This window comes from Podarcis cretensis (assembly GCF_951804945.1).
Source record: "Podarcis cretensis genome assembly, chromosome: 11".
NCBI classification, from domain to species: domain Eukaryota; kingdom Metazoa; phylum Chordata; class Lepidosauria; order Squamata; family Lacertidae; genus Podarcis; species Podarcis cretensis.
Window position 1 is genome coordinate 50,061,602 of NC_137180.1, and position 26,558 is coordinate 50,088,159.

At 41.7% G+C, this 26,558-nt stretch overlaps 1 protein-coding gene and 1 long non-coding RNA gene across 2 annotated transcripts; one reads left to right on the top strand and one right to left on the bottom strand.

Annotated features, from left to right (window-relative positions):
* The first annotated feature begins 1,320 nt into the window (after nt 1–1,320).
* On the top strand, nt 1,321–21,292 carry GOLPH3 (golgi phosphoprotein 3). The gene is made up of 4 exons (XM_079995084.1): nt 1,321–1,774; nt 11,272–11,403; nt 14,395–14,509; nt 19,254–21,292. Exons 1-4 carry the CDS (start codon nt 1,532–1,534, stop codon nt 19,676–19,678), a joined length of 915 nt encoding a protein of 304 aa, XP_079851210.1. The 5' UTR covers nt 1,321–1,531; the 3' UTR covers nt 19,679–21,292.
* On the bottom strand, nt 20,727–25,542 carry LOC307226464. Its single transcript, XR_013843451.1, has 2 exons — nt 24,846–25,542; nt 20,727–24,531 (listed from the first exon to the last, which is right to left on the bottom strand). It is a non-coding gene; the product is annotated as an uncharacterized lncRNA (long non-coding RNA).
* Nucleotides 25,543–26,558: the final 1,016 nt, after the last annotated feature.

Consider the following 26,558-nt stretch of genomic DNA (forward strand, 5'->3'; position numbering starts at 1 on the left):
AGAGGCAGAGTATGATGGCTGATGACTGCACCTATGTGAGAAGAATGATCCTCTTGGAGTGTAGTGCTGGGAAACCCCTTTATCATAGGTTCAGGTTGTATAAATGTGCAAATAATCTATATATCATAAAGACACCCCAGTCTCTGCTGTTGCCTCAAAAGGAAATATGGACCCTGGGTTAGCGAACTTGGCCACCTCACTGCTCACCCCTAAACAGTGCAATACAGTACTGGAACAAGGAAATCCAAAGGCATTCCAAAAAACTCAACCCACAATAAAAGTGTGAGACCAGCACAATAAAAATTTGATGCAAATCACAGGGGCTAAAACAGTCAACCACAACATGGGCTGAAACAACATGGTCACAAAAGCAGGGCCCAGGAGAACAATACAGGATGCCCAAACTCTCAGGGGTATGCACTATATGCTAAAGAGGCATTTTTATGCAGTGAATTGACTTGCTCCCCTTGAGCAATGTGGTGTGTGCAGGGCCAGCCCACTCAGGAGGAAAGGTGTGGCAACTGCCTCAGGCGGCAGGATCAGCAGATCCCCATGTAGCTTTTTCTTCCTCCTGATGTAGATCAGGGGTAGGCAACCTAAGGCCCATGGGCCGGATGCGGCCCAATCACCTTCTCAATCCGGCCCATGGACGGTCTGGGAATCAGCGTGTTTTTACATGAGTAGAATGTGTGCTTTTATTTAAAATGCATCTCTCAGTTATTTGTGGGGCATAGGAATTCGTTCGTTTTTTTCCTTCAAAATATAGTCCAGCCCACCACATGGTCTGAGGGACGGTGGACCGGCCCACGGCTGAGAAAGGTTGCTGACCCCTGATGCAGATCTTCCCTCACCTGGGGTGAGGTAATGGGGGCGCCATTTTGGGGTCTGCCTCAGGTGCCGAAATGTCCTGGGCATATGTGTGTGTGTGTGTGTGTGTGTGTGTTCACGTTCGTCCAAAAAAAAAGTATACTGCATATTCGCTTTCCTTCACAAGGTGCTCCTCACCATAAAAAAAAGTTTTAAAAAGCGACTCCAACAGAAGATACAGAAACAAAAACACGCTCCCCTTTCCTGAGGGCCAGCGGGGGGGGGGAAGAGTTTACCTCAGAGTTTACCTCCGCCGCCTCTGAGCCGCCGACTGACTGACTTAACTTCCTCTCCGCCCCCGCCCCCCATCTTTCCCTTTCCGGCGCCTCCAGAGTCTTCTTCCTCCTCCTCCTCCTCCTCCTCCTCCTGCCACATCCTCCGCCGCCGCTATAGCTGCTGGCGCGTCAGCCCGCGCCGCCATATTGGAGGAGAAGGTGCTCCTGCCGCCGCCGCCGCCGCCGCCGCTGGTGCCGCAGGGGGAGCCAGGCTGGCCCAGCTCCTTCTCCCCCGCTCCCTTCCCTCCCTTTCCCCTCCCTGAGCGCTTGGGGCCGCCCCAGCTCCCGCCCGGAGTGGGGGAAGCGGAGAGAGCGAGCGAGAGCGGCAGGGAGGCCGCAGCCCCAGCCTTTCCAGCAGGGTCCTCCCGGGGCCCCCCGCCGCCGCCGCCATGACTTCCCTGACCCAGCGAAACTCGGGCCTAGTGCAGCGCCGGACCGAGGCCTCTCGCAGCGCCGCCGCGGCCGACAAAGAGCGGGCGTCCGGGGGCGGCAGCGGCGGCGGGGGTGGCGGAGGAGGCGCGGAGGAAGAAGGCCGGCGGGACGAGCAGGGCGACGACGAGAAGGGCGACTCCAAGGAAACGCGCCTCACGCTCATGGAGGAAGTGCTGCTGCTGGGCCTCAAGGACCGAGAGGTGCGGGGCCCGCAGCCGGGCGAGCGGGGAAAGGGGGCGGGGTGGGCCCGGGAAGGTGGAGTGGGGTGTCTCTGAGGTGAGGAGGGGACATGAAAGGCCTCCCCCCCCAGGGTTGCCCTTGTGTATGTGGGGCTGGGGGGCGGGATTATGAGGCCAAAGTGAGGGGTGGTGTCGGTCGACGGGCCTGGAGGTTGCTATGGGGTTTGGTGGATGTCTGAGGGGGAGGGGCTCCTTGGCTGGCTGGTTGTGTTGTGTTGTGTAGTGTATGTGATCAGGGGTTAAGGTAGGCCGGCGTCTCTTGACACAGCTCTCTCTCTCTCTCTCTCTATATATATATATATGACGCAGGTGGCGCTGTGGGTTAAAGCCTCAGCGCCTAGGGCTTGCCGATCGAAAGGTCGGCGGTTCGAATCCCTGCGGCGGGGTGCGCTCCCGCTGCTCGGTCCCAGCGCCTGCCAACCTAGCAGTTCGAAAGCACCTCCGGGTGCAAGTAGATAAATAGGGACCGCTTACCAGCGGGAAGGTAAACGGCGTTTCCGTGTGCGGCTCTGGCTCGCCAGAGCAGCGATGTCACGCTGGCCACGTGACCCGGAAGTGTCTCCGGACAGCGCTGGCCCCTGGCCTCTTAAGTGAGATGGGCGCACAACCCCAGAGTCTGTCAAGACTGGCCCGTATGGGCAGGGGTACCTTTACCTATATATATATATATATATATACACATGCACGCGCGCACCCCCCATATATATATATTATGCACACCCCCCCAAAAAAAAAACAACAAATTATAACGAACGAGACACAAGTATTAGACCCTAAAAACAAATTAAAACGAACGAGCCACAAGTGTTAGAATGGAAGTTTTTTTAAAAAAACATTGCCAGAAAGCTGGCAGGGAAGTATAAGACACACACTCCCCAGCATGCCATGTTGCCTACAAGGCAATCCCTTCCTCCCACCTGGTCCCCCACTGCAGCTTTCAGTCCAATTCTCAAACTGCAATATATGGCAATAAATCAGATAGGAGAAAAACAGAAGAAGGAGAAGGAGAATGTTACGAGAAGAACAAGATATGAAGGTGGAATAGAATTTGAAGGCGGTCATCAGCCACCGCCTTCTACCCATGTACTGGGACATGCTAGTTGAGTGCTCATAGTTTTATGCTAAGTGTTTCCAGGTATAACTTATCAGGTGTGACTGAAACTGAGGCAGCTAACGGTTTTAAGATTAGATGTAAAGGGGGCTTAGGGAAGGTGGGGATGTCAGCAAAACTGGAGGAGGACGTTCTGGTGAAAAGCTTTTGGATTTGACAGAAGGGCTTAATGGGGCAGGAGAAACAGCAAAGTTGCATTGAAACCCCTCAGTAGAAGTTGGCTTAGGGGCATCAAGTTTCTTAAGAGCAGAGGTCCATGTAGTTGGACTTTCTCAGACTGTAATACTGTTAATAGCTGGGTTTTTTGAACATTTATGTTTAGGAACCGTGTACTGGCATAGTTGGTATGCTGCATTCTAAGCACCTACTTGCTAGTGCAGTAAATTGAAACAACTGGGCCATAACAGTCGTCAGAGAATTTCTTATACAGTGGTACCTCTGGTTGCGAATGGGATCCGTTCTGGAGCCCTGTTCGCAACATGAGCAGAATGCAACCTGCGTCTGTGCATGCGCGGGTTGCAATTCACCACTTCCGCGCATGCGCGTAGTGTCATGTTGAGCATGCGCAGGCGGCAAAACCCGGAAGTAACCTGTTCCGTTACTTCCGGGTCACTGCAGGGCGTATCTTGAAAGAACATAACCTGAACCGAACGTAACAAGTGGTATGACTGTAGTGTTCCAACTGCAATTCAAATGGCTATTTAGGAATTTTAAAAAACAACTTTTGCAAAGTTAAAATGTACATCTTTTCCAGAAAAACACATGACTCACTGGGTATGCTTATAAACATTTTACATCATTTAAGAAACAAACTTGGATAGGCAGAATGGGTTGGTTGACATACTATAGGCTTATTAGTGAGTGTAGTACTATCTTGAGCAAGATACTATCTTTAGGATACCTAGTAGAGGAAAAGTTTGTAAACCTGTGCTGCAGATTGTAAGGTGCTATTTCAGAATTTTGCAAAGTAATGGAGTTCTGGTTTATGTTATGGGTACATTTGGCCAAGAAAGGGAATGCTTTTATCAAATGCATGGGTATTTTTTTTAATGTGTAGAATAAAACTTGCTGCCTTTTTCATGATAGTTGTTGGCTTCTATTTTGACCCCACAGTGTATTTGCATGGGCTTACATAAAGGATCATGCTCAGATGCACTCTTTCCCAGAGTTCTTTAATCTTTGGGAAAGTCATCCACTTGTAGCTTGGCCGCTGTACATTACCCTATACTTCATCTCCAGGCTTTTGGTGGTTTCTGCTGTAGTTTTTATTAAGTTATAATGAAAAACATGTTACAGGCTCATTAGAGTTTAGATTAGAGTTTCTAGGTTGGGTTATCTAAACTGTGGGAGGGAGGCATATGCAAGCTAAGAGTGTTTCCAGTTGTCAAAGCATAATTTGATGACTGGATCCAGCCATTGCAAATTTCTCTAATAAGCAAGATTGTTGTGGTTGATTGGTGTATTCTGAGTTTCAGTTAACAATAATGATTGTAGTCCAGTCCTCAAAGTACTGAAGTACTGTTTGTTCTTATGAATTTCAGATAATAGTTGTCAGTCCTTTGTGATTGCTTCCAAATCTTGGAACAAATACTGTACTTATTTTGCGATATAAAGTCAAGCTTTTGTCATTAGTTATTACTTATTTGCAGACTATTTTGACAGTGCAAGCATATGTGTACAGTTCATATAAGGCACCCATAGCATCTTGAGATTTATAAATTCATTTTTATTTGTTTCTATAATGTCTTATGCAATGTATTAATCTTCTGTTTTTTCAGATTGCTTGTAATTGAGGGAAGCCACAAAGGGGTGTGTTCAGAGAGAGAGTGTGTTAAAAATTGAGACTTAAGAGATATAGAGACAATATGTAGGTCTTCTGCTGAATTAGGCCCTTTAAGCTTCATGGCTAAGAGGCAACCTTCTATTAACCATCTTTCAGCTGCCCTAAGCTCCTCACTCCTAATATATATGGCCTAAATCAGGTAAATAGCCCAATACTGTATGAGCTAAACAAAGATAAATCTACAGCTTGAGCCAAGCACATTCTTTAGGCCTTCCCCATGCCATATTGTGATTGAAACGAAGCTCTTCCAAATTATATGAACTAAATAATCTCCAATGAGTTGCGTCTTCAGCAGTGGGATATCGCAGTCCCCAGTCTGACTTATGTATTGTAGGCTTGTAATACTAATGTCTGTTGGATAAAGTCCAGTAACACCATGGGGATTTTTGAAGGCAAGCTTTCCATCATCTTTGAAGAACTGCTAGTCTATTATTTCTTAAAAGATGGTACAATGACATACCAGTTGTGGCACTTTGTAGGCATCAGGTCCTCATCCTAGTGAAAGTGAATTTACAGTTTGCAGGAAACTGATGGCATTCTTTGGAGCGCATGAGAGATGCACAGTGAAGGGTATGTAATTCTTTTCTGCTGCTCACATACGAACCCTTTGGTTCATTAACACTTGGCTAAATGTTGCAGCTGTACTAATAGTGAACAGTACATTAATGACAAGAAGCAACCCCTTCTTGCTGGGATAAAATAACCCTAAGGAATGTCAAAGCAAAGTATAGGTAAGAAAGCCTTCTGTTTTGTTACTATCTCTATTAAAAGTAAAACTGACTGACTTGAATAACACAAATGCCTTATATAACATCAAGGATACTATTACATTTCTGGTTTGATTGTATATATGCTTTAATTTGTTTATTGTTGAAAGCAAAGCTTTAACAAAGGTGATGATGAATAATGTGCACAAAATCTTAGACACAGAGACTTGGTGTGGAGGTGAATTTACCTGGAATACAGAAAGTTACAGCTTAGCCATCTATTAGCGATGCAAAGATTTCCTTACAGGTCACAGCCATAAATTCCTTCTACTGCTGAGCAGAAGGAGGAAACCTTTTTGCAGCTCCTAGTCATTGTAATGTGCTATCATGTGTTAGTCTGCACTGACCCCATGAAGATTGAACCAGTTTTTCCTCTTTCCAGCAAGAAATATATCTTTGCAGTATCTCTTAACTGCAGCAACTACTGTGTAAACCAAAGCATAAGATCAGATTCATAGACTCATCATTCATTGACTCATCAAGGGTATGAAAGAATTGCATTGCTCTTCTTGCTGTTAGATACAACCTTTTTATTTGGCTTCCATTGTCAAAAGAATGAACAGTGAAAATATATAAAGCAAAATATTTTGCTTGTTCTTGTTATAATGGTATGGGGAGAGAATTGTTTTGGAGAAGAAAGTAGCACAACTTTCGGTAGAAGGACACTGTCCGAAAGATGACAGAAGGAGTACTACTACTTTGTATCCAGATAATGTGTTCTTCAAACACAAAATTTGTAGGTGTTGGATTAAAACTGTAATAAAATGGATCAGACAAGTTGGGGGGGGTGTCTTTCTGATAGCCACTTCCCTCAGAGTAAGGTGGTTCTTAGATAACTGCTTTCAGCTGAAAGGGACAAATGCTACAATATTGCAGGGTGGGGGGGGGGTTGCTAACTTATTATTTATAGTGCTATCTGTATGCATACAAAATAATTGTGACAGGTCCTTCCTTACTCCAAGGGGCTTACTACAGGAAGTATAGACAGGATACAATAGAGGAATAATATATGATTACTTTAGTTACACATGCTTTGGCTTCGTTATGGTAGGGCATCCAGGACTGGTGCAAGGGTGTGTGTGACCGTGATGAATTATATATTACTTAATTGTCAAAGTGGCTTCTAGGCAGATTACAAGTATAAAATCAATTACAAAATATATCTGTACACATAAATAAAATACACAATAAAATATTTTTATCAAAACAGTAAAATAAACACCCATAATTTAAATGTACACTAAAATAAGTCCTTTAAAGAGTTAAAACAAAAATTAAAACCGTTAAAACCAGAGGTTCAAGTAAGGAGATCAGGGGAATGCTTGTTTAAACAAGTGTGTCTTCAGTACTCTGTGGAATGCCAATACTGATGGGGCCTTTTGTTTTTCAGCAGGGAGCTCATTCTACAATACTGGTGCCTGAAGTGAAAATGTTTACCTCTGTGTTGCCACATACCAATAAGCATCAGGTCATAGCAGAAACTAACTGAGTTTCATTGTTGATCTTAATGCGCTTATCTAAAGGCTTCCTAGAAATGATGAGTTTTGGAGAAGGATTTAAAGGAGATAAAGGTGGCTGCACAGAGACATTCTTTCTGGAAGGCAGTTTGAGACAAGAGGCAGCAAAGAAAACTGGACAGAGTCATTTCAGGGAGCAGGAGACCTTTGGATGCTGAGGGAGGTGGATCTTGGTGAGCGAAGGTCACAGGCAGGGATGTGTTGGGAAATAAACACAGAGAGATAAGGATGGGCAGAGTGGGAGCATGAAGGGTTTTGAAGGAGCTTGTAAAGCATCTGTGATTTGGACAGGAAGCCAGTGGAGAAGAGGAATTGCATCTCAGAGTGAGGGAGGAGGGGTATTATTTTCACAGCAAAGTGCTGAATAGATATGACAGTGGGAGGCCTGAGGGAAGAAAAATCATGATTGTGTGTGTGTGTGTGTGTGTGTGTGAGAGAGAGAGAGAGAGAGAGAGAAGTTTTTGTATTTGAATAATTTTCGTGTAGTTTTGACTCGAGTTGGGAGCTTGAAAGTTGTTCTTTAACTTGTTACTCAGATACACTTTGCTTCCATAATTTGTATTTGCCTTATTTTTGCTAATGAAGCATGTCTGTGTAGCTGTGTAATCAGTGTGTTCTTAGTTTATGACTCATGGTAAGTCAGGAGAGCTAAACCACAAACCCAGGTTCGGATGACACACTAAACTATACTGTAACTTAGCATAGTACAGCGGCAAAACGATTGGGGAGAAGCAAAGCATCTGTGTTATCCTTCCTGGAAGCCTGAGCGCTTGCATGTTTGTGCTAAGTAATAGTTTGGGTTAGTGTGACGTGTGAACCAGGCATTTGTGTCAAAAATGAACTCCAGTGAGCTCAGTGGGGCTTTATTCCCAGTAAGTGTGCATCAGGTTGTAGCCTTAGTGCATGCATTTGTCCTACATTTAATAAACAAAACCAAAGTACACTGTTAATTTAGTGTGCTGTTTAAATATTTATATTTATTTTCTTACATTATATCTCAACTTTCTTCCACCATGAAACTCATGATGGCATACATATAATTATGAAGTGGTCACTCAGTGATAGCTCAAAAGTTCCTCCAACAACAGAAGTATTTAAACTGAAATATTTGAGTTGGTGGCTGTTTGTTCCTCAGATTAAGATTCACTTTTATTTTGCTTACTTCCTGGGCTATGACATTTCCTTTCTCATCGTTTTTAGGTTGTCTTCATGAAAATTAAGACTACGATGCAGGCAGCTAATTTTGCAGTTCATATAATTCTGCTGGTTGCGATTTCATTCCTAACATACTGAATTCTCCTAGTTAAGACAGTCCTAATGTGGTGAGAAGATTCTGTGGCAAAGAAGCCATCACTTCCTAAGCCGCCCTGATGGCTCATGCCTGTCAGGGCAAAAGATGGAGGATGGATTCCATCCCCTGTCATGGCTCTTTAAAAATTCCCCTTCCTGCTCCATCATTGACTTTAGTGAGAGAGATAACAACTACAGCAGTTCCAGGGTTGTGTCTGGGAAATGAGGGGACTTTGGATTCAGTGGATCCAAGGCCTTCCCTCACACTGCACCCTGGAATGCCCCATTTTGAGGTCAGTCGTCTGTGCAGCACCGCTTTATAATGACAGTGGCAGAGCGCCTGCAGACCGTGTCAGAAACACAGACATGAAAGCTAGGAGCCAAATGGAACCTTAAACCTAGGTTATGGGAACAACAACAGAATATATAGGCACACTTTTTCATAACAATACAAAGCTGAAAATAAATGAACTGCAGCTAAAATAAGTTCTTTTTTCACATGGTCTAGTATTTCCCCTGCCTACCCCCATAATATTCTTAAGGGGGCCTCTTCTCCAGTCTTCAGAGAGTAGCTGGAAGTGGGGAGGCAGAAAAAGGCCCTCCTTTCCTTCCACACTGCAGTTTTAAGCTGAAATCTTAGGTGCAGTACTGCACCCAGAGCTCAGAAACTGCTCGCACTAATGAAATTGATTGTCTAAAAATGCACCTAGAACAATGGGAGTTTTGAACACCGCGTGCAGACCTCTCTCTGTGTTGGTGAAAGTGGTGGTCCACAACATCTGATAGCTTCTCAGCTGTTCTCCCAGGGAGTTTAGGATTGCTTACTAAATGCATACTTTCTTTTAGTCCATATTCCAAAATTTGTGGAGCTTGTACAAGTATATGCCTCTCAGTTCACACTGCAGTTTTGTACTGTAAAATCAGCAGGAAAAAATCTCCCTTAGCACCTCTTCTGTGGAGGGTTACGGGAGCCCCCAGAACAGATTTAGGGTGTACACGGGGTAGTTGTACAAGCAGAAACCCTTACATTGATGAGATTCAGTGGTACCTCTGGTTACGTACTTAATTCGTTACGGAGGTCCGTTCTTAACCTGAAACTGTTCTTAACCTGAAGCACCACTTTAGCTAATGGGGCCTCCTGCTGCTGCCGCACTGCTGGAGCACGATTTCTGTTCTCATCCTGAAGCAAAATTCTTAACCCGAGGTAATATTTCTGGGTTAGCGGAGTCTGTAACCTGAAGCGTATGTAACCCGAGGTACCACTGTAATTGTCTTAGCATTACGTTGGATTCTACTGTGACTTAACAGGAACTTTTTCATTAATACTTGAGTTTTTGTCATTATGATTGCCTATACTTTAGGTATAAAGATCTTTCTTTGTTTTAAACTTCCAGCATAGAGCTTTCTGACCTGTCTTAATTTAGAGTAAGATATGCAGAGTCTTAATTGAGCATAGACGTTTGTTGTGCCTGTGAATTTAGGTAAAAGATTCAGCTTTTTGTTGTAATTAGAAATTTATGCTGTGCTTGCTGCCTGAGGATGCTGTGCTATACCTATCATCAATAAAAAATAACCTAGCAGGTAGACTGAATTTGTAAATAATGAACTAATAAACATTTTAAAAACCACAATAGTTTGCAAAATCTTTCTTTGGACTACAAGGTAAATTTGGAGTGGGATGGCTGGGATAGAGGCAAAGTTGAATGAAGCATAGATATGGCTCTTAGTTTTCTCCAGTAGGCTACATACATCCCAGCCATACAAAAGTCTGTTTTTACACACCCACACACCCACCCACCCACCCACACACACACCCATTCAGACAAGCAAGAGGCATCACAATTCAAGAACACATTCCATTCACAAAAAAGCCAGTCGAGGGTACTGAACAGCCCCAGTGAAATTCAAAAGCTTTCACATCTACAATATGTTGGGAAAATTCTCTTTTATTTTGACAGCATATTTGAAGGTGTACACACACTGCTTCCAGAGTATTTTAATGCTTTGGTTTGAAAAGCAGGCATTTTGAAATGATAAAATGTTATTTTGTGGAAAGAGGAAAAGATGTGTTAAAAATTCCTTGGCCAGTATTGTAAGGATAATGTTAGAGCTAGTTTGAATAGTGTTTATTTTATTGGTTTAAGTTTCCTTCAGCCAGAATAAAGTATTTCAGCATGTGAAGTTTTGTGGCTTTAACTGCAAATTCTGGTGAAGCAAGACGTATGCCTGTTTTGAAGCTTCTTTGTTTTTACTGATTCCTGCAACTATTTCCCATAGAACCATAGAATTGTAGAGTAGGAAGGGTTCCACAAGGGTCATCTAGTCCAACCCCCTGCAATGCATAATCCTAAGCCTGGTAAAATGAACCATTTGAAACAAGTATATTTTGAGATGTCTGGTCCAGGTCACATGTAACTCTCAGCCAAACCATGACTTAGCACAAACCATGACTTAGCACAAAGAAACAAAAGTATGGATTCTCGGAACAAAGCTTTCAGCTGCTACACTCCTACTGCCACGCTTCACAAGGCTAAGCCATGGTTTGACTTGGAATTACATGTGAACTGTAAATAAAAGTCTGTTTTCCAGCTCTTAGAAAAATAGACCCACTTCATTCAAACTAGACTGCCTAAATTGAAAGAAATCAATATTTTAACATTTTGGAGTAAAGTTCAAAATCTCTGTAAAGATGAATCACATTTCATGAAAGTTTGTCAGAAAGCTTTTATCACTATACTTTAGAAGTCAAAAAAGAGGGGGGAAAGCTTGGATATGTTCGTCAGTATTTAGTTCATTCTTAAATTCTTTAGCTATTTTGGAGCATGTCAGGACGGCAGATTTCTTTTTCTTTTTGTCTGAAAGTGTTATAATGAATATTATTTATTTTTACATGGATAAAAGAAAACTTACAGAGACTTCTTTCCCATCAGGGTTATACATCATTTTGGAATGACTGCATTTCCTCTGGGCTGCGTGGCTGCATGTTAATTGAATTAGCACTGAGAGGGCGTCTTCAGCTGGAGGCATTTGGAATGAGACGCAAAAGTTTGTTAACTAGAAAGGTAAGAATCGGAGGGTAAAATGACATGTAGGTCTTAAAAATTATATCCCATACAATTCTTCAAACTGTACCAAGCCTTTTACATACTCAATTCAATATTTGTAAAGAGATGGCAAGAACGCTTGTATCTAATCAATTATAAGTTCCTTAAGCCACATATTTAATATTAAACATGTGGTGCTTATGCAATTTGCTGAATCCAGGGCCTACTATGGAGATGAATCAGTCTATGTTGCTCTTTGCGGTTGATTTTGTTGGCATTATGTGAGGGCAATTTATTTTTTCTGAGGGGTTCTTGTGATGAAAAAATGCTGTTGTATGCACAGTCTGCCCTGTCAATATTATCTTTTGCTCACCTTTTTTAAAAAGCATGTTTTGAAAGGTTTCCACACTACCTCACTGTTAATAATTGTGTCTTTGTGTTAGTAGACAGTTACTGCTTATGTTCAGCTGCATTTAGTTATGATTATCTTGAAAAGGATCTGCTCCCTTCCCAATAGAGCTTCCAAGATTCTTTGGTGTGCCAGAAATGCAGGAATGTTTCTTGAAATACCACGGTTATATAATAGCTTGCTTGACTATTTCTAGAATATTTTACATAGGTGATTTTAAGGAGAGTCAGACCTAAAAGCTATGTTATTTATTGGCCATAATTGTGGCAAGTTTGAGTTTAAGGAAGGAGGTTGTGAGAGAGCAATTGTCACGAACTTTGGAGGAGTTTTGGGAGGAGGAATGTCTGGTGAATGTGTTTGAGGTGTTGTTGTTTTTTTAAAAAAAATAGATCTTTGGTGGGTTTGGGGCGGGGAGGTTTTTTAAGTCAGGATTTTTTTTAGCTTTTGGGGAGAGGTGTTTTGAGGCATCATCATCTTCCTCAGGTGCTGACAAACCCAAAACCCAAGAAGCAGTGACTGGTTCCACACTAGAGCAGAAACTGAAAGTGCTGGACTGCTTACAAGAAGGCATGGGGGTGTGTGCTGTGGCACACAAGTTTGGCAGGAATGTGTCCAGCATCCATGCCGTCAAGATCTGGGAGAAGGAGATCTGGGCAGCAGCGTCTGCGATCACACCTGCAACTGCCAAGGTCACCAGCCATGTGCTGGTTTTCTAAAGGGTTTTTCTAGGGTGTTTAGAGGGTGTTTGCAGGCTTTTCCAATGGGTGCCTCAATTATATGCGATATCACGTATGCATGTGGTGCCTCAGAACATAACCCCCATGTAAATTGGGGTGGTGGTGTTTGTTCTTGTTTGGTTTCCAAATTATTTTTTATTGTTTGTAGGTACTGAAAGCTTTTTCCAAAATAAGTACTAACATGCCGTAACCTTGTACTAAATTGGGGTCACCATGAAGAGAAGACATTTGCTTAAAATGATGTATTATGCTTTTTAAAAAGCTTCAGCCATCATATTTTAATTTTGTGCTAATCAGTGGAGTTGCTCATACATAGTAGCAAAGTGCATATTATTGGACCACATATACCAAATAAATAATATGTATCCAGGTATATTAAAGCTGGTACTACAAGAGTTTGGGTGGCATCCAATGTTAGTCATACGCCGATGAAATCAATGGACAATTAACGTTCACTGATTTCAGTGGTTCTGCACTGAGCATGTTTTAGTTGGATTATCCTCCTATGTTTTATGCTTATGCCATTCTTTAGAAACCAAGTTTCTATTGAACCTCTTACTGGCTTTTATTCTATGCATTCTGGCTGATGTGTTCTTCTATTTGATGGTATAAATTTCCCTCAGTGTTGTGAAGGACTTAATAAACATTCATTAGCCAGGCCGTAATAGCCAGATACTGGCTTCCCAGAAGAATTGGAGCTCAAGCAGTGAGAGCACAGATCTAATGAGAGAATTAGCATTTGTAGGCTCCAAATAATGACGTCTATTAAATTTAGTATTTTGGCATTTTTTGTTGCTGTCCTCCATAATATAAATTTATAGTGAGCTTGATTGTTGTCAAATAAAATGTATGTTAAAGGAATTATTTCATCATCAAAAATTTTTTAACAGACATTTAATGTGGCTTTTATTGGAATTATTGCTTCTGAGAAGCATGCTAATTATCTCCATGACCACAAAGTGTATGTTTAGGAATGGATTATTGTTTATTGACAGATTGTCCTCTCTTAAGTATTATGTACAGGGGGCCAGGGGACAGAAGACATTCCAGACAAATCTCCATAACTTTGTCTGCTGTCCATATGCAAGGGACTTTAGGGTGGCAGGGAGATTATTATTTTTCTCCTGTCAAGGGAGGTGAAATGGGTTCATATCTGCATCACCTACAGCCTTTTAGGGAACTAGAACATTATGGTGAAAAAGGGTGACAGTGGTAACTTATACAGGTTGATAATCCTAGCTCAGAGCATTCTAATTATGAATAAAAATAACAGTAAAAATATAATGAATCTATTCGGTTGATTTTTCATTTGTTGCCTGGATATTGTGTGTAGCTCTCTTATGTCTCTCCATTGGCACTGTTTTTCCCTCTGCAGCAGCTTTGGAAGTTCTAGTGCTTAAATTGGAGAGCTCTCTTATCTCTCTGCATTTATTTTTTCTGGGCATTTTTTGAGGTAAATGTGACTCCATATGCCCTGTATGCTGTGGTTTCAGGTTGCAACAGAAAGTAGTATGCTATTAATATAATGTGTTCTTCATGAAGTAACTATTTGTCTAAATAAAAAAGGATGCTAATGTACCTAGAGGGAATGGTTTGGGACTTTTATTTCTTGGTTGACTTGAATGGGGTGGTATATATGGAGCATTGCCTTCCCATGGATTCAGACCTTTTCCTTTTCAAAAGCAAGATACTTGGTTTGGTTTCCGAAAAACAATGACATTGGTTCAAGAAGTGGGAATATTCCAACACTGAGCCTCAAGATATAAAAAGTAGTACTGAGACACACTTTTTCTCCACTTGGTGCTTAAAAAGTTAAAAGCAAAAGTTTGAGGTGATGGAGTGAACTCTTATATTTCCTATCAGGTGATCTGCAAATCAGATGCTCCTACAGGGGATGTTCTACTTGATGAAGCTCTGAAGCACATTAAGGAGACACAGCCTCCTGAAACAGTGCAGAACTGGATAGAGCTGCTTAGCGGTAAGATAAATCTTTGGAAATTAACATTTTTTAATGTTTAACAAACTTTTGGGCTGCCATGCATCACTGGTGTTAAGGAGCGAGTTTTCAAGTATAGGGCTTGATAAGTTCCTTATCAAGTGATGCCTTCTGTCCAAATTATGAGTAACAACTTTGGATGCTGTGAAGATCAAATTTAAACACCAGTGTTCCGTCGAATAAATTTGGGGATGGCGGTGTTGGAATGGTGGAAGGAAATAGTTAATGCTCTCGCTATCTCTGGAGTAGAATTAAGCTGCTGTTTAGCAGCATACAGGATCACCAGGTTTAGATTCAGCAGTGGGAGGGTGTGGGAGATTTGGTCAGTGTTAATTATTTCATGAAATCTTAACACACAAGTTTAGTCAGGTGAACTGCGCCTTTTGTATTTTGACTACCTAGATCACGGTATGTATGTACTTGGTTCTTATTTCCCACTCTTCGTTCTTTTTATACTAATATTCTTCCATCTTCATTAAATATCCTATGTCTGCAGCATGTTAATTAGTAGTAATGTTCATGTAGTCAAGTTAGTTCCAGTGAATTCAGTGGGGCTTACTCCCTGGAGAATGAGTTTAGGATTGCATATTTATATCTCAGTGACACATTCCTGTGTTCCCTCCTGCTTTGGCTGTTCAGCAGTAGAGAGGAAGAACAGAGAGACTAATGAAAATGAGAGAAACCTGGAGCTTTTCTGGCAGAGGCAATGTTTACGGTTTTCAAGAAAATCAGATTCTGTTCTTGAAGTTCATTTCTTAAATTAGGTAATTTTAGCAGTGCAGCTGACATTGTAATAGTCATTCAGAGAGGTGAGGTGAGCACTGAATGAGCCTCTTGTTGAAATATGAATTCAGTCATACTGTTGTCTAGCAGTTACTGTATTTTTCTGTGTATAAGACTAGGTTTTCCCCCCAAACAATACTGTCAAAAATTAGGGGGTGTCTTATACTCTGGGCAATCTCCTCTCATTTTCTTAAATCTGAGTCCCTCAAAATAGGGGGCATCTTATACATGGGGGCGTCTTATAGATGAAAAAATACGGCATTTTGTCTGGTTTTAACTGTTATAGGTACTTTTATTTTATTTTGTATATCATCTTGAGATATATATGCAGAAGGTAATTTGTAAATAATTTGCTTCCTCCGCCCTTCCAACCATAAAATGGGGTTAATACAATTGTCGATGATACTAGCAAAATAGTTTAGTTGAGATCAGTGAGAGAATGCTTGTAAGCACTTAGGGGAAAACCCTATTTTTATGCACTTTGCACAATTCTGGTTCCAAAATTAGGGTATTTGGAGATGTGAATGGAAGAGAGCCAGAAAAGAAGATGAGGCACTGATGTTTGTGTGGGAATTTGGGGTGGGGCAGAGAAGCTGCTTGGGAACAAAAAGAGAGGCAGGGATTGGTACGAGGTCCCCTGCCCCTGACTCCTGGAAACCATTTGCAGTTCCCTGGTGGTTTCTACTGAACACTAGGCTCTATACATTTCCAAATGTATTCTGTGGCTGTGTTGTGCTTTTAGTTTTAAAACCTGCAATGCCTTTGTGCAGAATTTTGAATCATATTTCCATACTTGCATTCCTTTGTGTGTGACAAACCCCCAAATCATTATGTTAGAAGCATTTCTGCAAATGTCACCCTAATTCCCACTGAAGTTCTCATTCAAAGAATAAATAAATTTTGGTCTGTTCCACTTCAGACAGTGGTTAGGGATCTCATGATTGAATGTTCTCCCTGCAATCCCCTCCATGTATAAATGTAGAATATCAGGAGGAAGGATTCTAGTCCAGTCTTCTTCCTGACATGCTATCTTTCTGTGAGCAGGAATTGATTTATGTATAGGTATAGAGTAGCCATACCCACAGTCTGAAGTGGTACAGACCAGGTACGGGCTTGCCGCCTTGATAGGAACTAAACTTGGACTCTCATTCAGTTGCATGTTGTTCCTTCCTAGCATCAGCATGCTGGCAGCAACTTCTTGGGTTGGTTTCCTTTTCAAAGTCCATCTGCTTTCTGATATGGTTTGACCCTCTTGGGCCAGCAACGTCAGCAGACTTCAGCCTCAGGGTGGGACTGGTACTTGCAGTGGGCAATAATGGCCTTTCATAATGAATTCTGCTTTTCCAGAATGTTTTTTATTTATTTATAGCCCATCATTTGCCAGCGGTCCCAGAATGGGTTACAAAAAAAATATTACAATATAAAAGAACTTTAATTAAAACTGTAACAGCACTTAAGAGTACAGCAGAAAGGACAAGATTCACTTAATCTCAGTCCATCATCCCCAAAGGCATAGAGGTATGCTTTAACCAGCTGACAGAAAGCATACTGCCCTATACCTCACACAGGAGCAGCTGGCAGGGGAGACATTCCATCACAGAGAAAGTCTTCTCAGCATGCCACCACCCCTCATATTCCACAGGGTGCTGGTACTGCTAACAGGGCTGACATGTTGGCTAAACCTGTTCAGTCTTAAAGCAAACTAATAGGATTGATATTTGATAAAATATCCTGATAGCTTTATGTACCATCACTTCTGCATATCATAAGAAAGTGAGTCCTGTAAAACATTTACACAAATCTCTGAAGAGTTACAATTTCTGAATGCAAAATAGTTGTCTGAATTGCTTGTTCAGAGTTCCTTGTAGTTAGGAGGTTTGGTCACAAGGTGTCACCAAGCTACTGTGGAAAATCAAAATGGATAAAAAACAATCTATTTTAAAAGTTCACTTTATTTTTGCTGGAGCAAATATGCATTTCCTTCATTGCTTGCCTTAGGGTTCACAACACCTTGAGCCAATGCGTGCTCTATGCCTTCTCTTATAGCACACAGTATATTGGGGAGCATTTTAGAAATGTTTTGTTCATGAGACTAATTTGGTTGGAGGTTTTCATTTGGTCAGTGACTTTTTCTATAGTGTCTCTTTTAGCAGGTGCAGGTAGTGTCACTTAATAGAAATGAAATTTTATTGTTGGCACCCTTTTACCTCAATAGACAATGGAGTGCGCCTCTGGGGGTGAAGACAAACCATTGGAGAATCACAGCACCTGCTGTGGGTGCAGAGATTAGTAACTCGTAACTGCTGCCTCCTGCATTGTTTCTGTTGCATTAGCCAGTACCAAAATAACTTCTCCAGGACACAAGCCTGGGCAATGTGTATCCTGGGCTCCCCAGATGGCAAGACTCCCTCTTGCCCTTGCCCTTGGATGTGGTCCAAAGGAAAGCAGACCAATATGTTTGGCACCAGCTTGACTGCAGAAGTTGCTGGAAGGGAGTGCACATGGCGCCACAAACTGTCTTAGGGACTCACTCCAGATTTGTAAAGGGTTTATTTTGTAGTCTTTTCTTCTCTTGAAGACATCCCGCAAGGCAGCAAGTACGGATTTTTATTTGGGGTTTACTTCTGAAGCCCTTTTCATGAATGAGTATAGTTGCAAGACAGTGAAGGTTTAGGATCAGAGTTCTACTTCTCCCAGCCCCATCTGTTTCTCAGTTCCCTCTACAGCATGTGCAGTAAATGCCTTTTAGAGTTGTGCAATAAATCACCACACCATTGAATACCAGTTTTAAAATAACATTGTGATAAGTGTTTCAACAAGACAGTATTCCCGGTGAACAAAAGGAACAGCTTTTCAGGGGATAGTTCAGCTGAAGGATACTTTACAGATACTCTGCAAAAAATATGCAGGCATGGTGTCTCCAGCTTTGCTCTCCCTCCACCACTGCAGGGAGCCTTGTCAAGGCCCTCTGCTGCTGCTGGGAAGTGTGGCGCACCCTCCGCCACCACAGGGAGGTATGGCGGGACCCTCTGTCACCGCAAAAGGAGCATGGTGTGTCCTCGACTACCTTGACCTGGTTTAGCTGGCCAGTCAAAGCCATTTCCTGGGGCGTGGCCACTGTAGCATGATGTCAACTTCTAGGAGCCACAGGTGAGAGCTGAGTACAGGGTGGGGAGCAGAGGTCGACGCCCCAAAAGGAGCATGGTGTGTCCTCCAGCAGAGGTATTAGCCATTCCTTAACACCCCATACACTTCAGAAACATGCATAGAATAAACTTCAGAGTTTAATTGAAATGAAGATTCTGTCCTCACTGCACTCCAATAAGACAGATACCAGTTTATTTCAGAAGCTAGCAAGCATTTCAAATGATAGGAGACTGTTGTTTTTCCATTTTGTTTTTCATTCTAGTTTTGATAAGCAGGCAACTGCCCATCACAGTTTTCTTCAACCTTCATAATAAAGCTTTTTTAATATTTGGTGAATATTCCAAATAGTAGCTTTGATCTCCCCCCCCCCTTTAGATGGTCACCATATTTGCCTCAACACAGCTCACTGTAAGCAGACATGGTACAAATTGACTGCCTTGTGCAGAAAGTTTTTCTTTACATTAGAATAGGTGACAAACTTCTGGAAAAATTATTTCATCTACCGGGAAATTTTTGAGGTTTATTTGGGGAATAGTTTAGAGAGTCATTCCTTGTTACCTAGTTTGCAAGCATGGAACTCCTCAACCAAAGTACTATTTGCAAGCTGCTCTGTGGATCATCTTTGCAGCTGGTCATTAAGTGAAGTATTCTTTCTATACCTAACGTGACAATTAATACTGCATTTTTGCCTCTGTTGCTGTGTTAATGTGTCCTGTTTTGTCTCATTTACCCTTGCTAACCAACAGAATACCAGCAAAACATTCAGGGGGTTGTTTGTTCTTTTGCCTTATTTTAGGTGAGACATGGAACCCATTAAAATTGCACTACCAGTTACGAAACGTACGTGAACGATTAGCCAAAAACCTGGTGGAAAAGGGGGTTTTGACTACAGAGAAACAGAACTTTCTCCTCTTTGACATGACCACACACCCTCTCACCAACAACAACATTAAGCAGCGCCTCATCAAGAAAGTTCAAGAAGCTGTTCTTGACAGATGGGTGAATGACCCTCACCGCATGGACAAGCGCTTGCTGGCTCTCATTTACTTAGCCCATGCATCAGATGTCCTTGAGAACGCTTTTGCCCCCCTTTTGGATGAGCAGTATGACCTAGCCACAAAGAGAGTGCGGCAGCTCCTGGATTTAGACCCTGAAGTCGAATGTATGAAGGCCAACACAAATGAGGTCCTGTGGGCTGTAGTAGCAGCCTTCACAAAATAACTGCAATCAGACTGCTCAAGTGTTCTTTTCCCCATTTCATGTCAATCAGTTTATCTTCTATTGACGATACATGTTTTCTGTCATCTTGTACCTCTCTTCATACGATGAAAATCAGCTCTTCTTCAAGCTTTTGTTCATGGGAACGGTAGGTGGTGTGTTCTGTTTCTCCGTGTGTGTGTGTGTCTACTACAGGATTCTGCTGGTTCAAGAGAGCTTCCTGTTCTTCAACATGCTTGACGGCCACATTGACATTCTGTTTCGTATCCGATCTAAGTTACTGTGTCTAGGTTTTTATTGTACCCCTCTTTCTTCCACTGGGATGGTTTCACGCAGAAAGCACATCCCAGGAGGGAATTAAGCATCTGGTTTCAAGTTGATCCAACTGTATCATCTGCCTCAGCAAAGTGCAGCATTTTATCCTTGGCTAAAATCACAAAGGCATGTTGGAATCGCCCGAAGTGAGCTTTTTGGAGTGCAGTTGAACAGGTTCCATTAAATCACTGAGGGTTATTTTGGAACCTCACACAGAATCCTGCTGAAATGGAGTGGTGATTGGTGCCACAACAAAACCTGGTAGATTGCCCCTTTTCTTCCTAGACATACATGTGGAAGTGCTCAAACAATTTCTAAAGCAAAAATATCCCCAGATCGACTCAATAAATAGTTCAGCCATCTCGTGCATTTTGCTGTTCATGTAACTCTTTATTGAGTTTTTGTTTGTTTACTTTAAAAATAATTGAATCCTAAGGCTAATATCAAAAAGTCTGGTTGTTTTTGCAAAGGGGTGGGATACATTCCAGTGTGGTCTGTATATAGAATTGTATATTAACACTCAAGCACATTTTAGTAAATTTCCAAATTTGAATTAGTTGTGCATCTGGCTTTCTATCATTTGCTTTCAGCCACTGCCTCTTGGTGGAAAGATGGGCCTCCTATTAAAAAAAGGTGTGCATGTGTGCGTGCCTGACCTTTCCTTCTATGGAGTTTGTGCCATCCAGGTACATTCTTCTTGTATGTTGCCTTTATAACATTTGTTGTATGATGAGAACATTCCCCCCCCCTTTTTTTTTGGAAGAGGCTTGTGATGAGTACAGTTCTTGGTTGCAGACTTCAATTTCTGTTTGTACACAAGTTAAAATTGTGTCTCATGCCATTAATCAACTTAACACTTAAAAAAAAAATCAGTTGTCAATCTTAACAAGTGTTGCATGTAAATTGTTAGCAGGTAATTACTACAGTTCAACCAATTACGACTTCTGTAGTAGGAAGCTCTACTATGTTTTAATTTTTATATACAATTATGCTGATTAGCACATTATTGTAAAATATATAAACTGGCTTTTTAAAGTTTATTACCTCTTTACCATTGCTTGTTCTAGCTCCATTCACAATGTAAATATTATGCATTGAACAAATAAAAGACTGACCTTTTTGTTTTGAATAACAGAACACACTAATAGTGGAGCAGGTATGTAGAAATTTTTGGTTAACATTGAAAGCAGAAATTACTAGATGGCGTTTAACTGTAGTTGAAATTTAAAGGGATCCCCAATCTGTATACTAGCTTTTTACCTACAGTAAATAAATGATTATCTTGAAAGTGCCTGAAACAGAGCAAGCATGTAATTTTGCATTTGTGTTCCTAATTGTTAAAAGCACCATGATGTATGATGTAACTGTGAATTCTGATTACAGTGGTACCTCTGGTTGCGAACGGGATCCATTCCGGAGCCCCATTCGCAGCCTGAAAGGAACACAACCCACGTCTGCGCACGCGCAGGTCGCAATTCTCCGCTTCTGCGCCTGCGTGTGGTGTCATTTTGTGTACATGCGTGAGTGGCAAGTAACCCTTTCTGGTACTTCCGGGTCACCGTGGGACGCAACCTGAAAAAGCGTATTATGAAGCAAACGTAACAAGAGGTATGGCTGTAGTACACTTGAGGACAGATTTCCTCACTACCAGGAAAGCCTGTAAGTGGTGTGATGCTCATGTCTGCTTGTATGAGCTTTCGTAGTGATCAGACCATGGCACCTCTACAAGGGAGGACGTGATCACATCTATACCTGCGCCAAAGATCAAATCCAGTGTAGGGCCTGCTTGATGTGTGGGGCCCAAAACAAACTGCGAGTGCCCTAGTGTTGCCATGGACGACACCAGGTCCAGAGTCTATGAGGAGGGGGCGGCATCAGCATGGACGTTGAAGTCCCCCAAAAGCAGTAGGTTAGGAAACTCCAAAGCCTAGCAGTCCAAACTAGAGATGAAGATGAAGGCAAAAGTTTGCTCTCTATTCTGAGATTTTTTTCAGCCCTCTATGGGTTAGCAATATCGAAAGAAAGATCTGGAGTGATCTTGTGACTGGCACATAATAAAGTTTATTTTGCTTCTGCAGATACTGGGACATGAGAAGAAGAAGAAAAGTATCTTCCCTCCCTGCTCTCTTGAGAGGGATTAGGTCACAATCATATCTAGGATTTCCCCCCAGCCCTTCTTTCCATTGTACAAATTTTGTGAGGTATCTGTGGAAGTGGAGTTACAGATTTGACATTTTTGTGTATTGTGGGTATCTAAACCTAAATGATTTAAACACACACACGAACGAACGAACTCATCTCTGGCAGAACTAGACACACAATGCCTTTGAGTTCTCTTTTTTGATAACAAGATTTATGGAGAGTCAGTTAGGACAAAGTATTGTTTCAGATGTAATCGAAATGATGATGAAACTATACTAACTATCCAAATAATGATTTATGTTTATTTATAAAACATGATTTGTGCAGTTTTCCACCTCTCTTGTCTTACCTTACCACCTTACCTAATCTTCAGGTGCTACATGCCTCTGAAACTCTGGGTTGTTTGGGATTTAATGTAAAACCATAATTTGCCCAAATTGGTTTGCAACGTTGCATTGTAGCTTCAAATCCTGGTTTGGCAGCCACTCAGAATGCATGGTTTGGCATTAATTCCAAGGAACCATCTTAAAAATGTGTGAACCACTATGTTAGTGGAATGCTGGAGTAGAAGAAAATACAAATCACATGGAATACTGGCAGGGAAAGTTGTACACTGTGGCTTCTGGAAGTTGTGTGCTGATTCCTAGCGTTGCAACAGTTGGGAGGCATACTGTTAGCTTTCTAAAGCTTATCTTTCCAACCATGTGGGCCAGAAATCTGTTTTCTTACAGTTACATTCATCTGAGGTAGACACTAGGTCTCATGGCAGAGTTCACATTCTGAAATAACCAATTGCTTATGAATGCTGACATATCTGAAGCAAGCATTGAGAGAAACAGTTCATTTCGGAAAGCTAAGAATAGTTTATGGGAGTTTCTGCTTTTAGTGGTTTTTCAGACTGAGGTCAGTACTATGGATGAAAGTTTAGAAGTGTGTGATAAGTGCTTGGCATTACTGTGATTGGCAGGTTTTGAGTTCTGCTTTGCATTCTTCATTGCACTGTCTTTGGAGTCCAGGAACGCCGCCAAAATCTTTGAAACGCCTCTCTCTTTAAGTGCCAAGGGTACATAAAGATTTCAGGAAATGTGCCAAGGCGTGATGGCGGGGAAAAGTTCTGATAGTAAGTGTTGACAACATTATCCTTATTGAGACTGCCCATGGGGTTGTTTTCCCACATAGTCTTGCAAAATGTCAGGCACCAGAAAGCCCTGGCCTTTATCACATCTGCTAGAATAAGCATCGCTCCCTGCATTCATCACATGCCTGATGGTAAGCTAGGTGCTAATGGAGCCTGGGAGGGTAGCACATTTTCTTTTCTGGGAGACCATTTCACTGTGAATAAATCACAGCTGGAAGAGTGACACCTTGCTATATTTTCCCCTTTGTGTTTTGTTTTTTAATCTGTTCCTTGATAAAGTTAGTGTGAAGGAAAAGATCAGAGTTGAAATGAACCATATACCTATTTGTCCTGGTTACTTGGTTCACATAACAACCATTCCTAACCCACCCACCATCTATGAAAGCTATGCAGTTTGTGCTACAAGCAAAACGTAGAATCACAGAAGATGCTTGCAGGGTGATCCACATGATTCATGCATATGCTGTAGGTGGAGGCAGCAGCTCAGTAAACTAGATGATATATGTGAAGCACTTTGAACACTTGAAAGTTTTCATGTATTAATAAGTAAGCATAAATACAGACTAGAATTTTTAAAAATTGAGGGTTTGTATTTTAAGCAAATTCTTGTGCTCTGCCCAGAGATTGATATGATTTTATTTAGGGGTGGCATTCCAGAGATACTGGGTAAACAGTCTTCACAAAAAGGTCCCTGCCCCAGTACTCGCCAACCTAACAGCTTTCACTGGTAGATAGGGCTGAGTGATACGGTAATATCACCGCTAAACATCGCAATATCACAATGTTTGAAATAACATCTTTATTTTTGCATAGTGTGTGCACACACAAACACATCATGATTTTCAGTATATTGCCCGGTCAAATATTAAGAAACCAATAACATAATATGGACTTCAAACCGGTTTTGAATGATAAATTGATATATTGCCCAGCCCTACTGGTGTACCATAGCTAGACCTCAAGTACAATGGGAAGATGGGTATAAGTGCAGGCAGTTCCTTGGATAACCTGGTCGCAGTGTTTAGGGTTTAAGCATTTGTAATACGCTGCCCTAATAAATTTGAATAGTAAAAGACTCCTGTGAGCTTCCAAGACCCCAGAGCTGGTTGCCTGCTGTGCTTCTGTATGATACATTGTTCTGGCATTGCCTCTTTCCTATATGGCTCTGCTGGGAACTGTTAATACAACATCAGGTATGATTTGCCTGCCTACATATAGCATAATTTGCCTGCACTCAGAAGAAGTAAATCCAGCGTGTCAGCTCTTGCAGAGAAACAGAAGTCACCAGACCCTTCTATATAGTGAGAAGGTGGGGAGGGGTATTACTCAGAAGGGTAATACCCCTCCCCACCTTCTCACTATATAGAAGGGTCTGGTGTAATACCCCTCCCCACCTTCTCACTATATAGAAGGGTCTGGTGACTTCTGTTTCAGTGTATCTGAAGAAGTGTGCATGTACACGAAAGCTCATGCCAAGAACTAACTTAGTTGGTCTTTAAGGTGCTACTGGAAGGAATTTTTTTATTTTGTTTTGACTATGGCAGACCAACACGGCTACCTATCTGTAAGAGAAACAGAGGCAGGCTACTCTGAATATGAGTAGGGATTCTTGCTCTTAACAAACCCTGAGTAAAAGAAAAAAAAAGGTGCCTTTAGTTTTAATTCAGAAAAAGAGGACTACCTTAAAAGTAAATGTTGCACCGGTTGAGGAATTTTTTAATCAATTCCTCAAATAGGGTGATCACATGGATCATCCATAATAATCTTTCTAAATGCCACATAACTCTGGCATAAGTTTATCCTAATCATTTTCTTGTTTCTAGAGGCAGTCACTGTTGCCCTTCCAACGGAGGTGGGGAGCAGATAAAGACCCTATCGATTTAATAATAATGTTTGACAATTACGGAATGTGTTCAAAATATTTCACATGCTTAAGGTTGTGTTTTAAAATTTAATAAGTGCCAATTAATCAAGAGTATGCCTTTAATTCATCACAAACAAAAATATTAATGAGCCTGACTAAGTCTTTCAGCGCTGATCATTATCCCAACCCATACGATACAGTAAAGCAAGAGTAGTCAACATGATTGCTGCCTCATGTTGAATTCCATTGGCCTCAGCCGGCATGATGGGAGTTGTAGTCTCAACATCTGGAAGGCACCGTGTTGGCTCCCCAGCAGTAAATTGATGGGGATTTAGCAGCCAGAGTATTGAGGGCTGATTTGCAGGTCCACCTGTCTGCTCTGATATTTATTTAGATGAATGACAACAGCAACAATGTGAAAAACCTCAAAGCGATTTGCAAAACGATAAAACAATATAACTGAGGAAACATACAGAAGTTAAAATACTAAAACAAATTAGGATTACCTCAACTTTCTAAATTTATGAATTAACTAGATGGAAGGCCTTGACCACTTGCAATCTCTCAGTCTTGGTGTGTTTTCTCTAACAATGACCCCATTCATGGTATATTGTGACAATTGCTGTGATAGGAAACCCTTGTCTCTTGTGCTAAGACTTAAGGATAGAATTGACTTACATTTTTTATACTATATTTTATATGTCCAAACTGGATTCTGCATATTGCACAAATTTGCAGCATTTGAGGTTTATTGCCTGATGAACATTCAGTGCCTCCCTCCCCCCTTTAGACACCTGCTCACTGAATAGATTAAGGCTTGAAAACCCACTACAATGTAGGTCACTGAATAAGAGATTATGCACCCTTTTTCTCAGGAGGCTAGAGCTAAACTTAGAGGTCTGCAGATGCAATAATGTTCTGTTGTCTACAGGAGGTGGTTTGAATGTATCTGTTGTTGTTGTTTTGTACCTACACCTTTCCCTGGGATACTACAGTCAAGAGGAAATGAGTACTGTATGTCACCAATCTCAGAATTTCAAAACCTATGCAGTTCTCTCCAGCCCAGTACTGACTGCCCTGATGGGTACCAGCTCTCCAAGAAATCAGGCCGACAGAGGTATTTCCCAGCTCTGCTACTTGAAATACTTTGCATTGTGTTTAAACTGCAGAAAAAAGGAGGGATCTCCCACACGTATTGCCATTTGCTCTTTCACAAATGTGAGCAAGTGACTAATAGTTAACATGTCTCTTCTCCTTGGGGTCTAGCAAGGCAGCAAGGGACACATCAGAACAGAAGAAATGGCCTTTGTAGTTCAGCACCCTCTTTTCCACAGTGGCCAACCAGATGCCTCTTGGGAAGCTCAGCAGTCGAATGAGGTAATACTGCCTTCTCAGCAACCTGTAGTGTAAGGCATGCTGCCTCT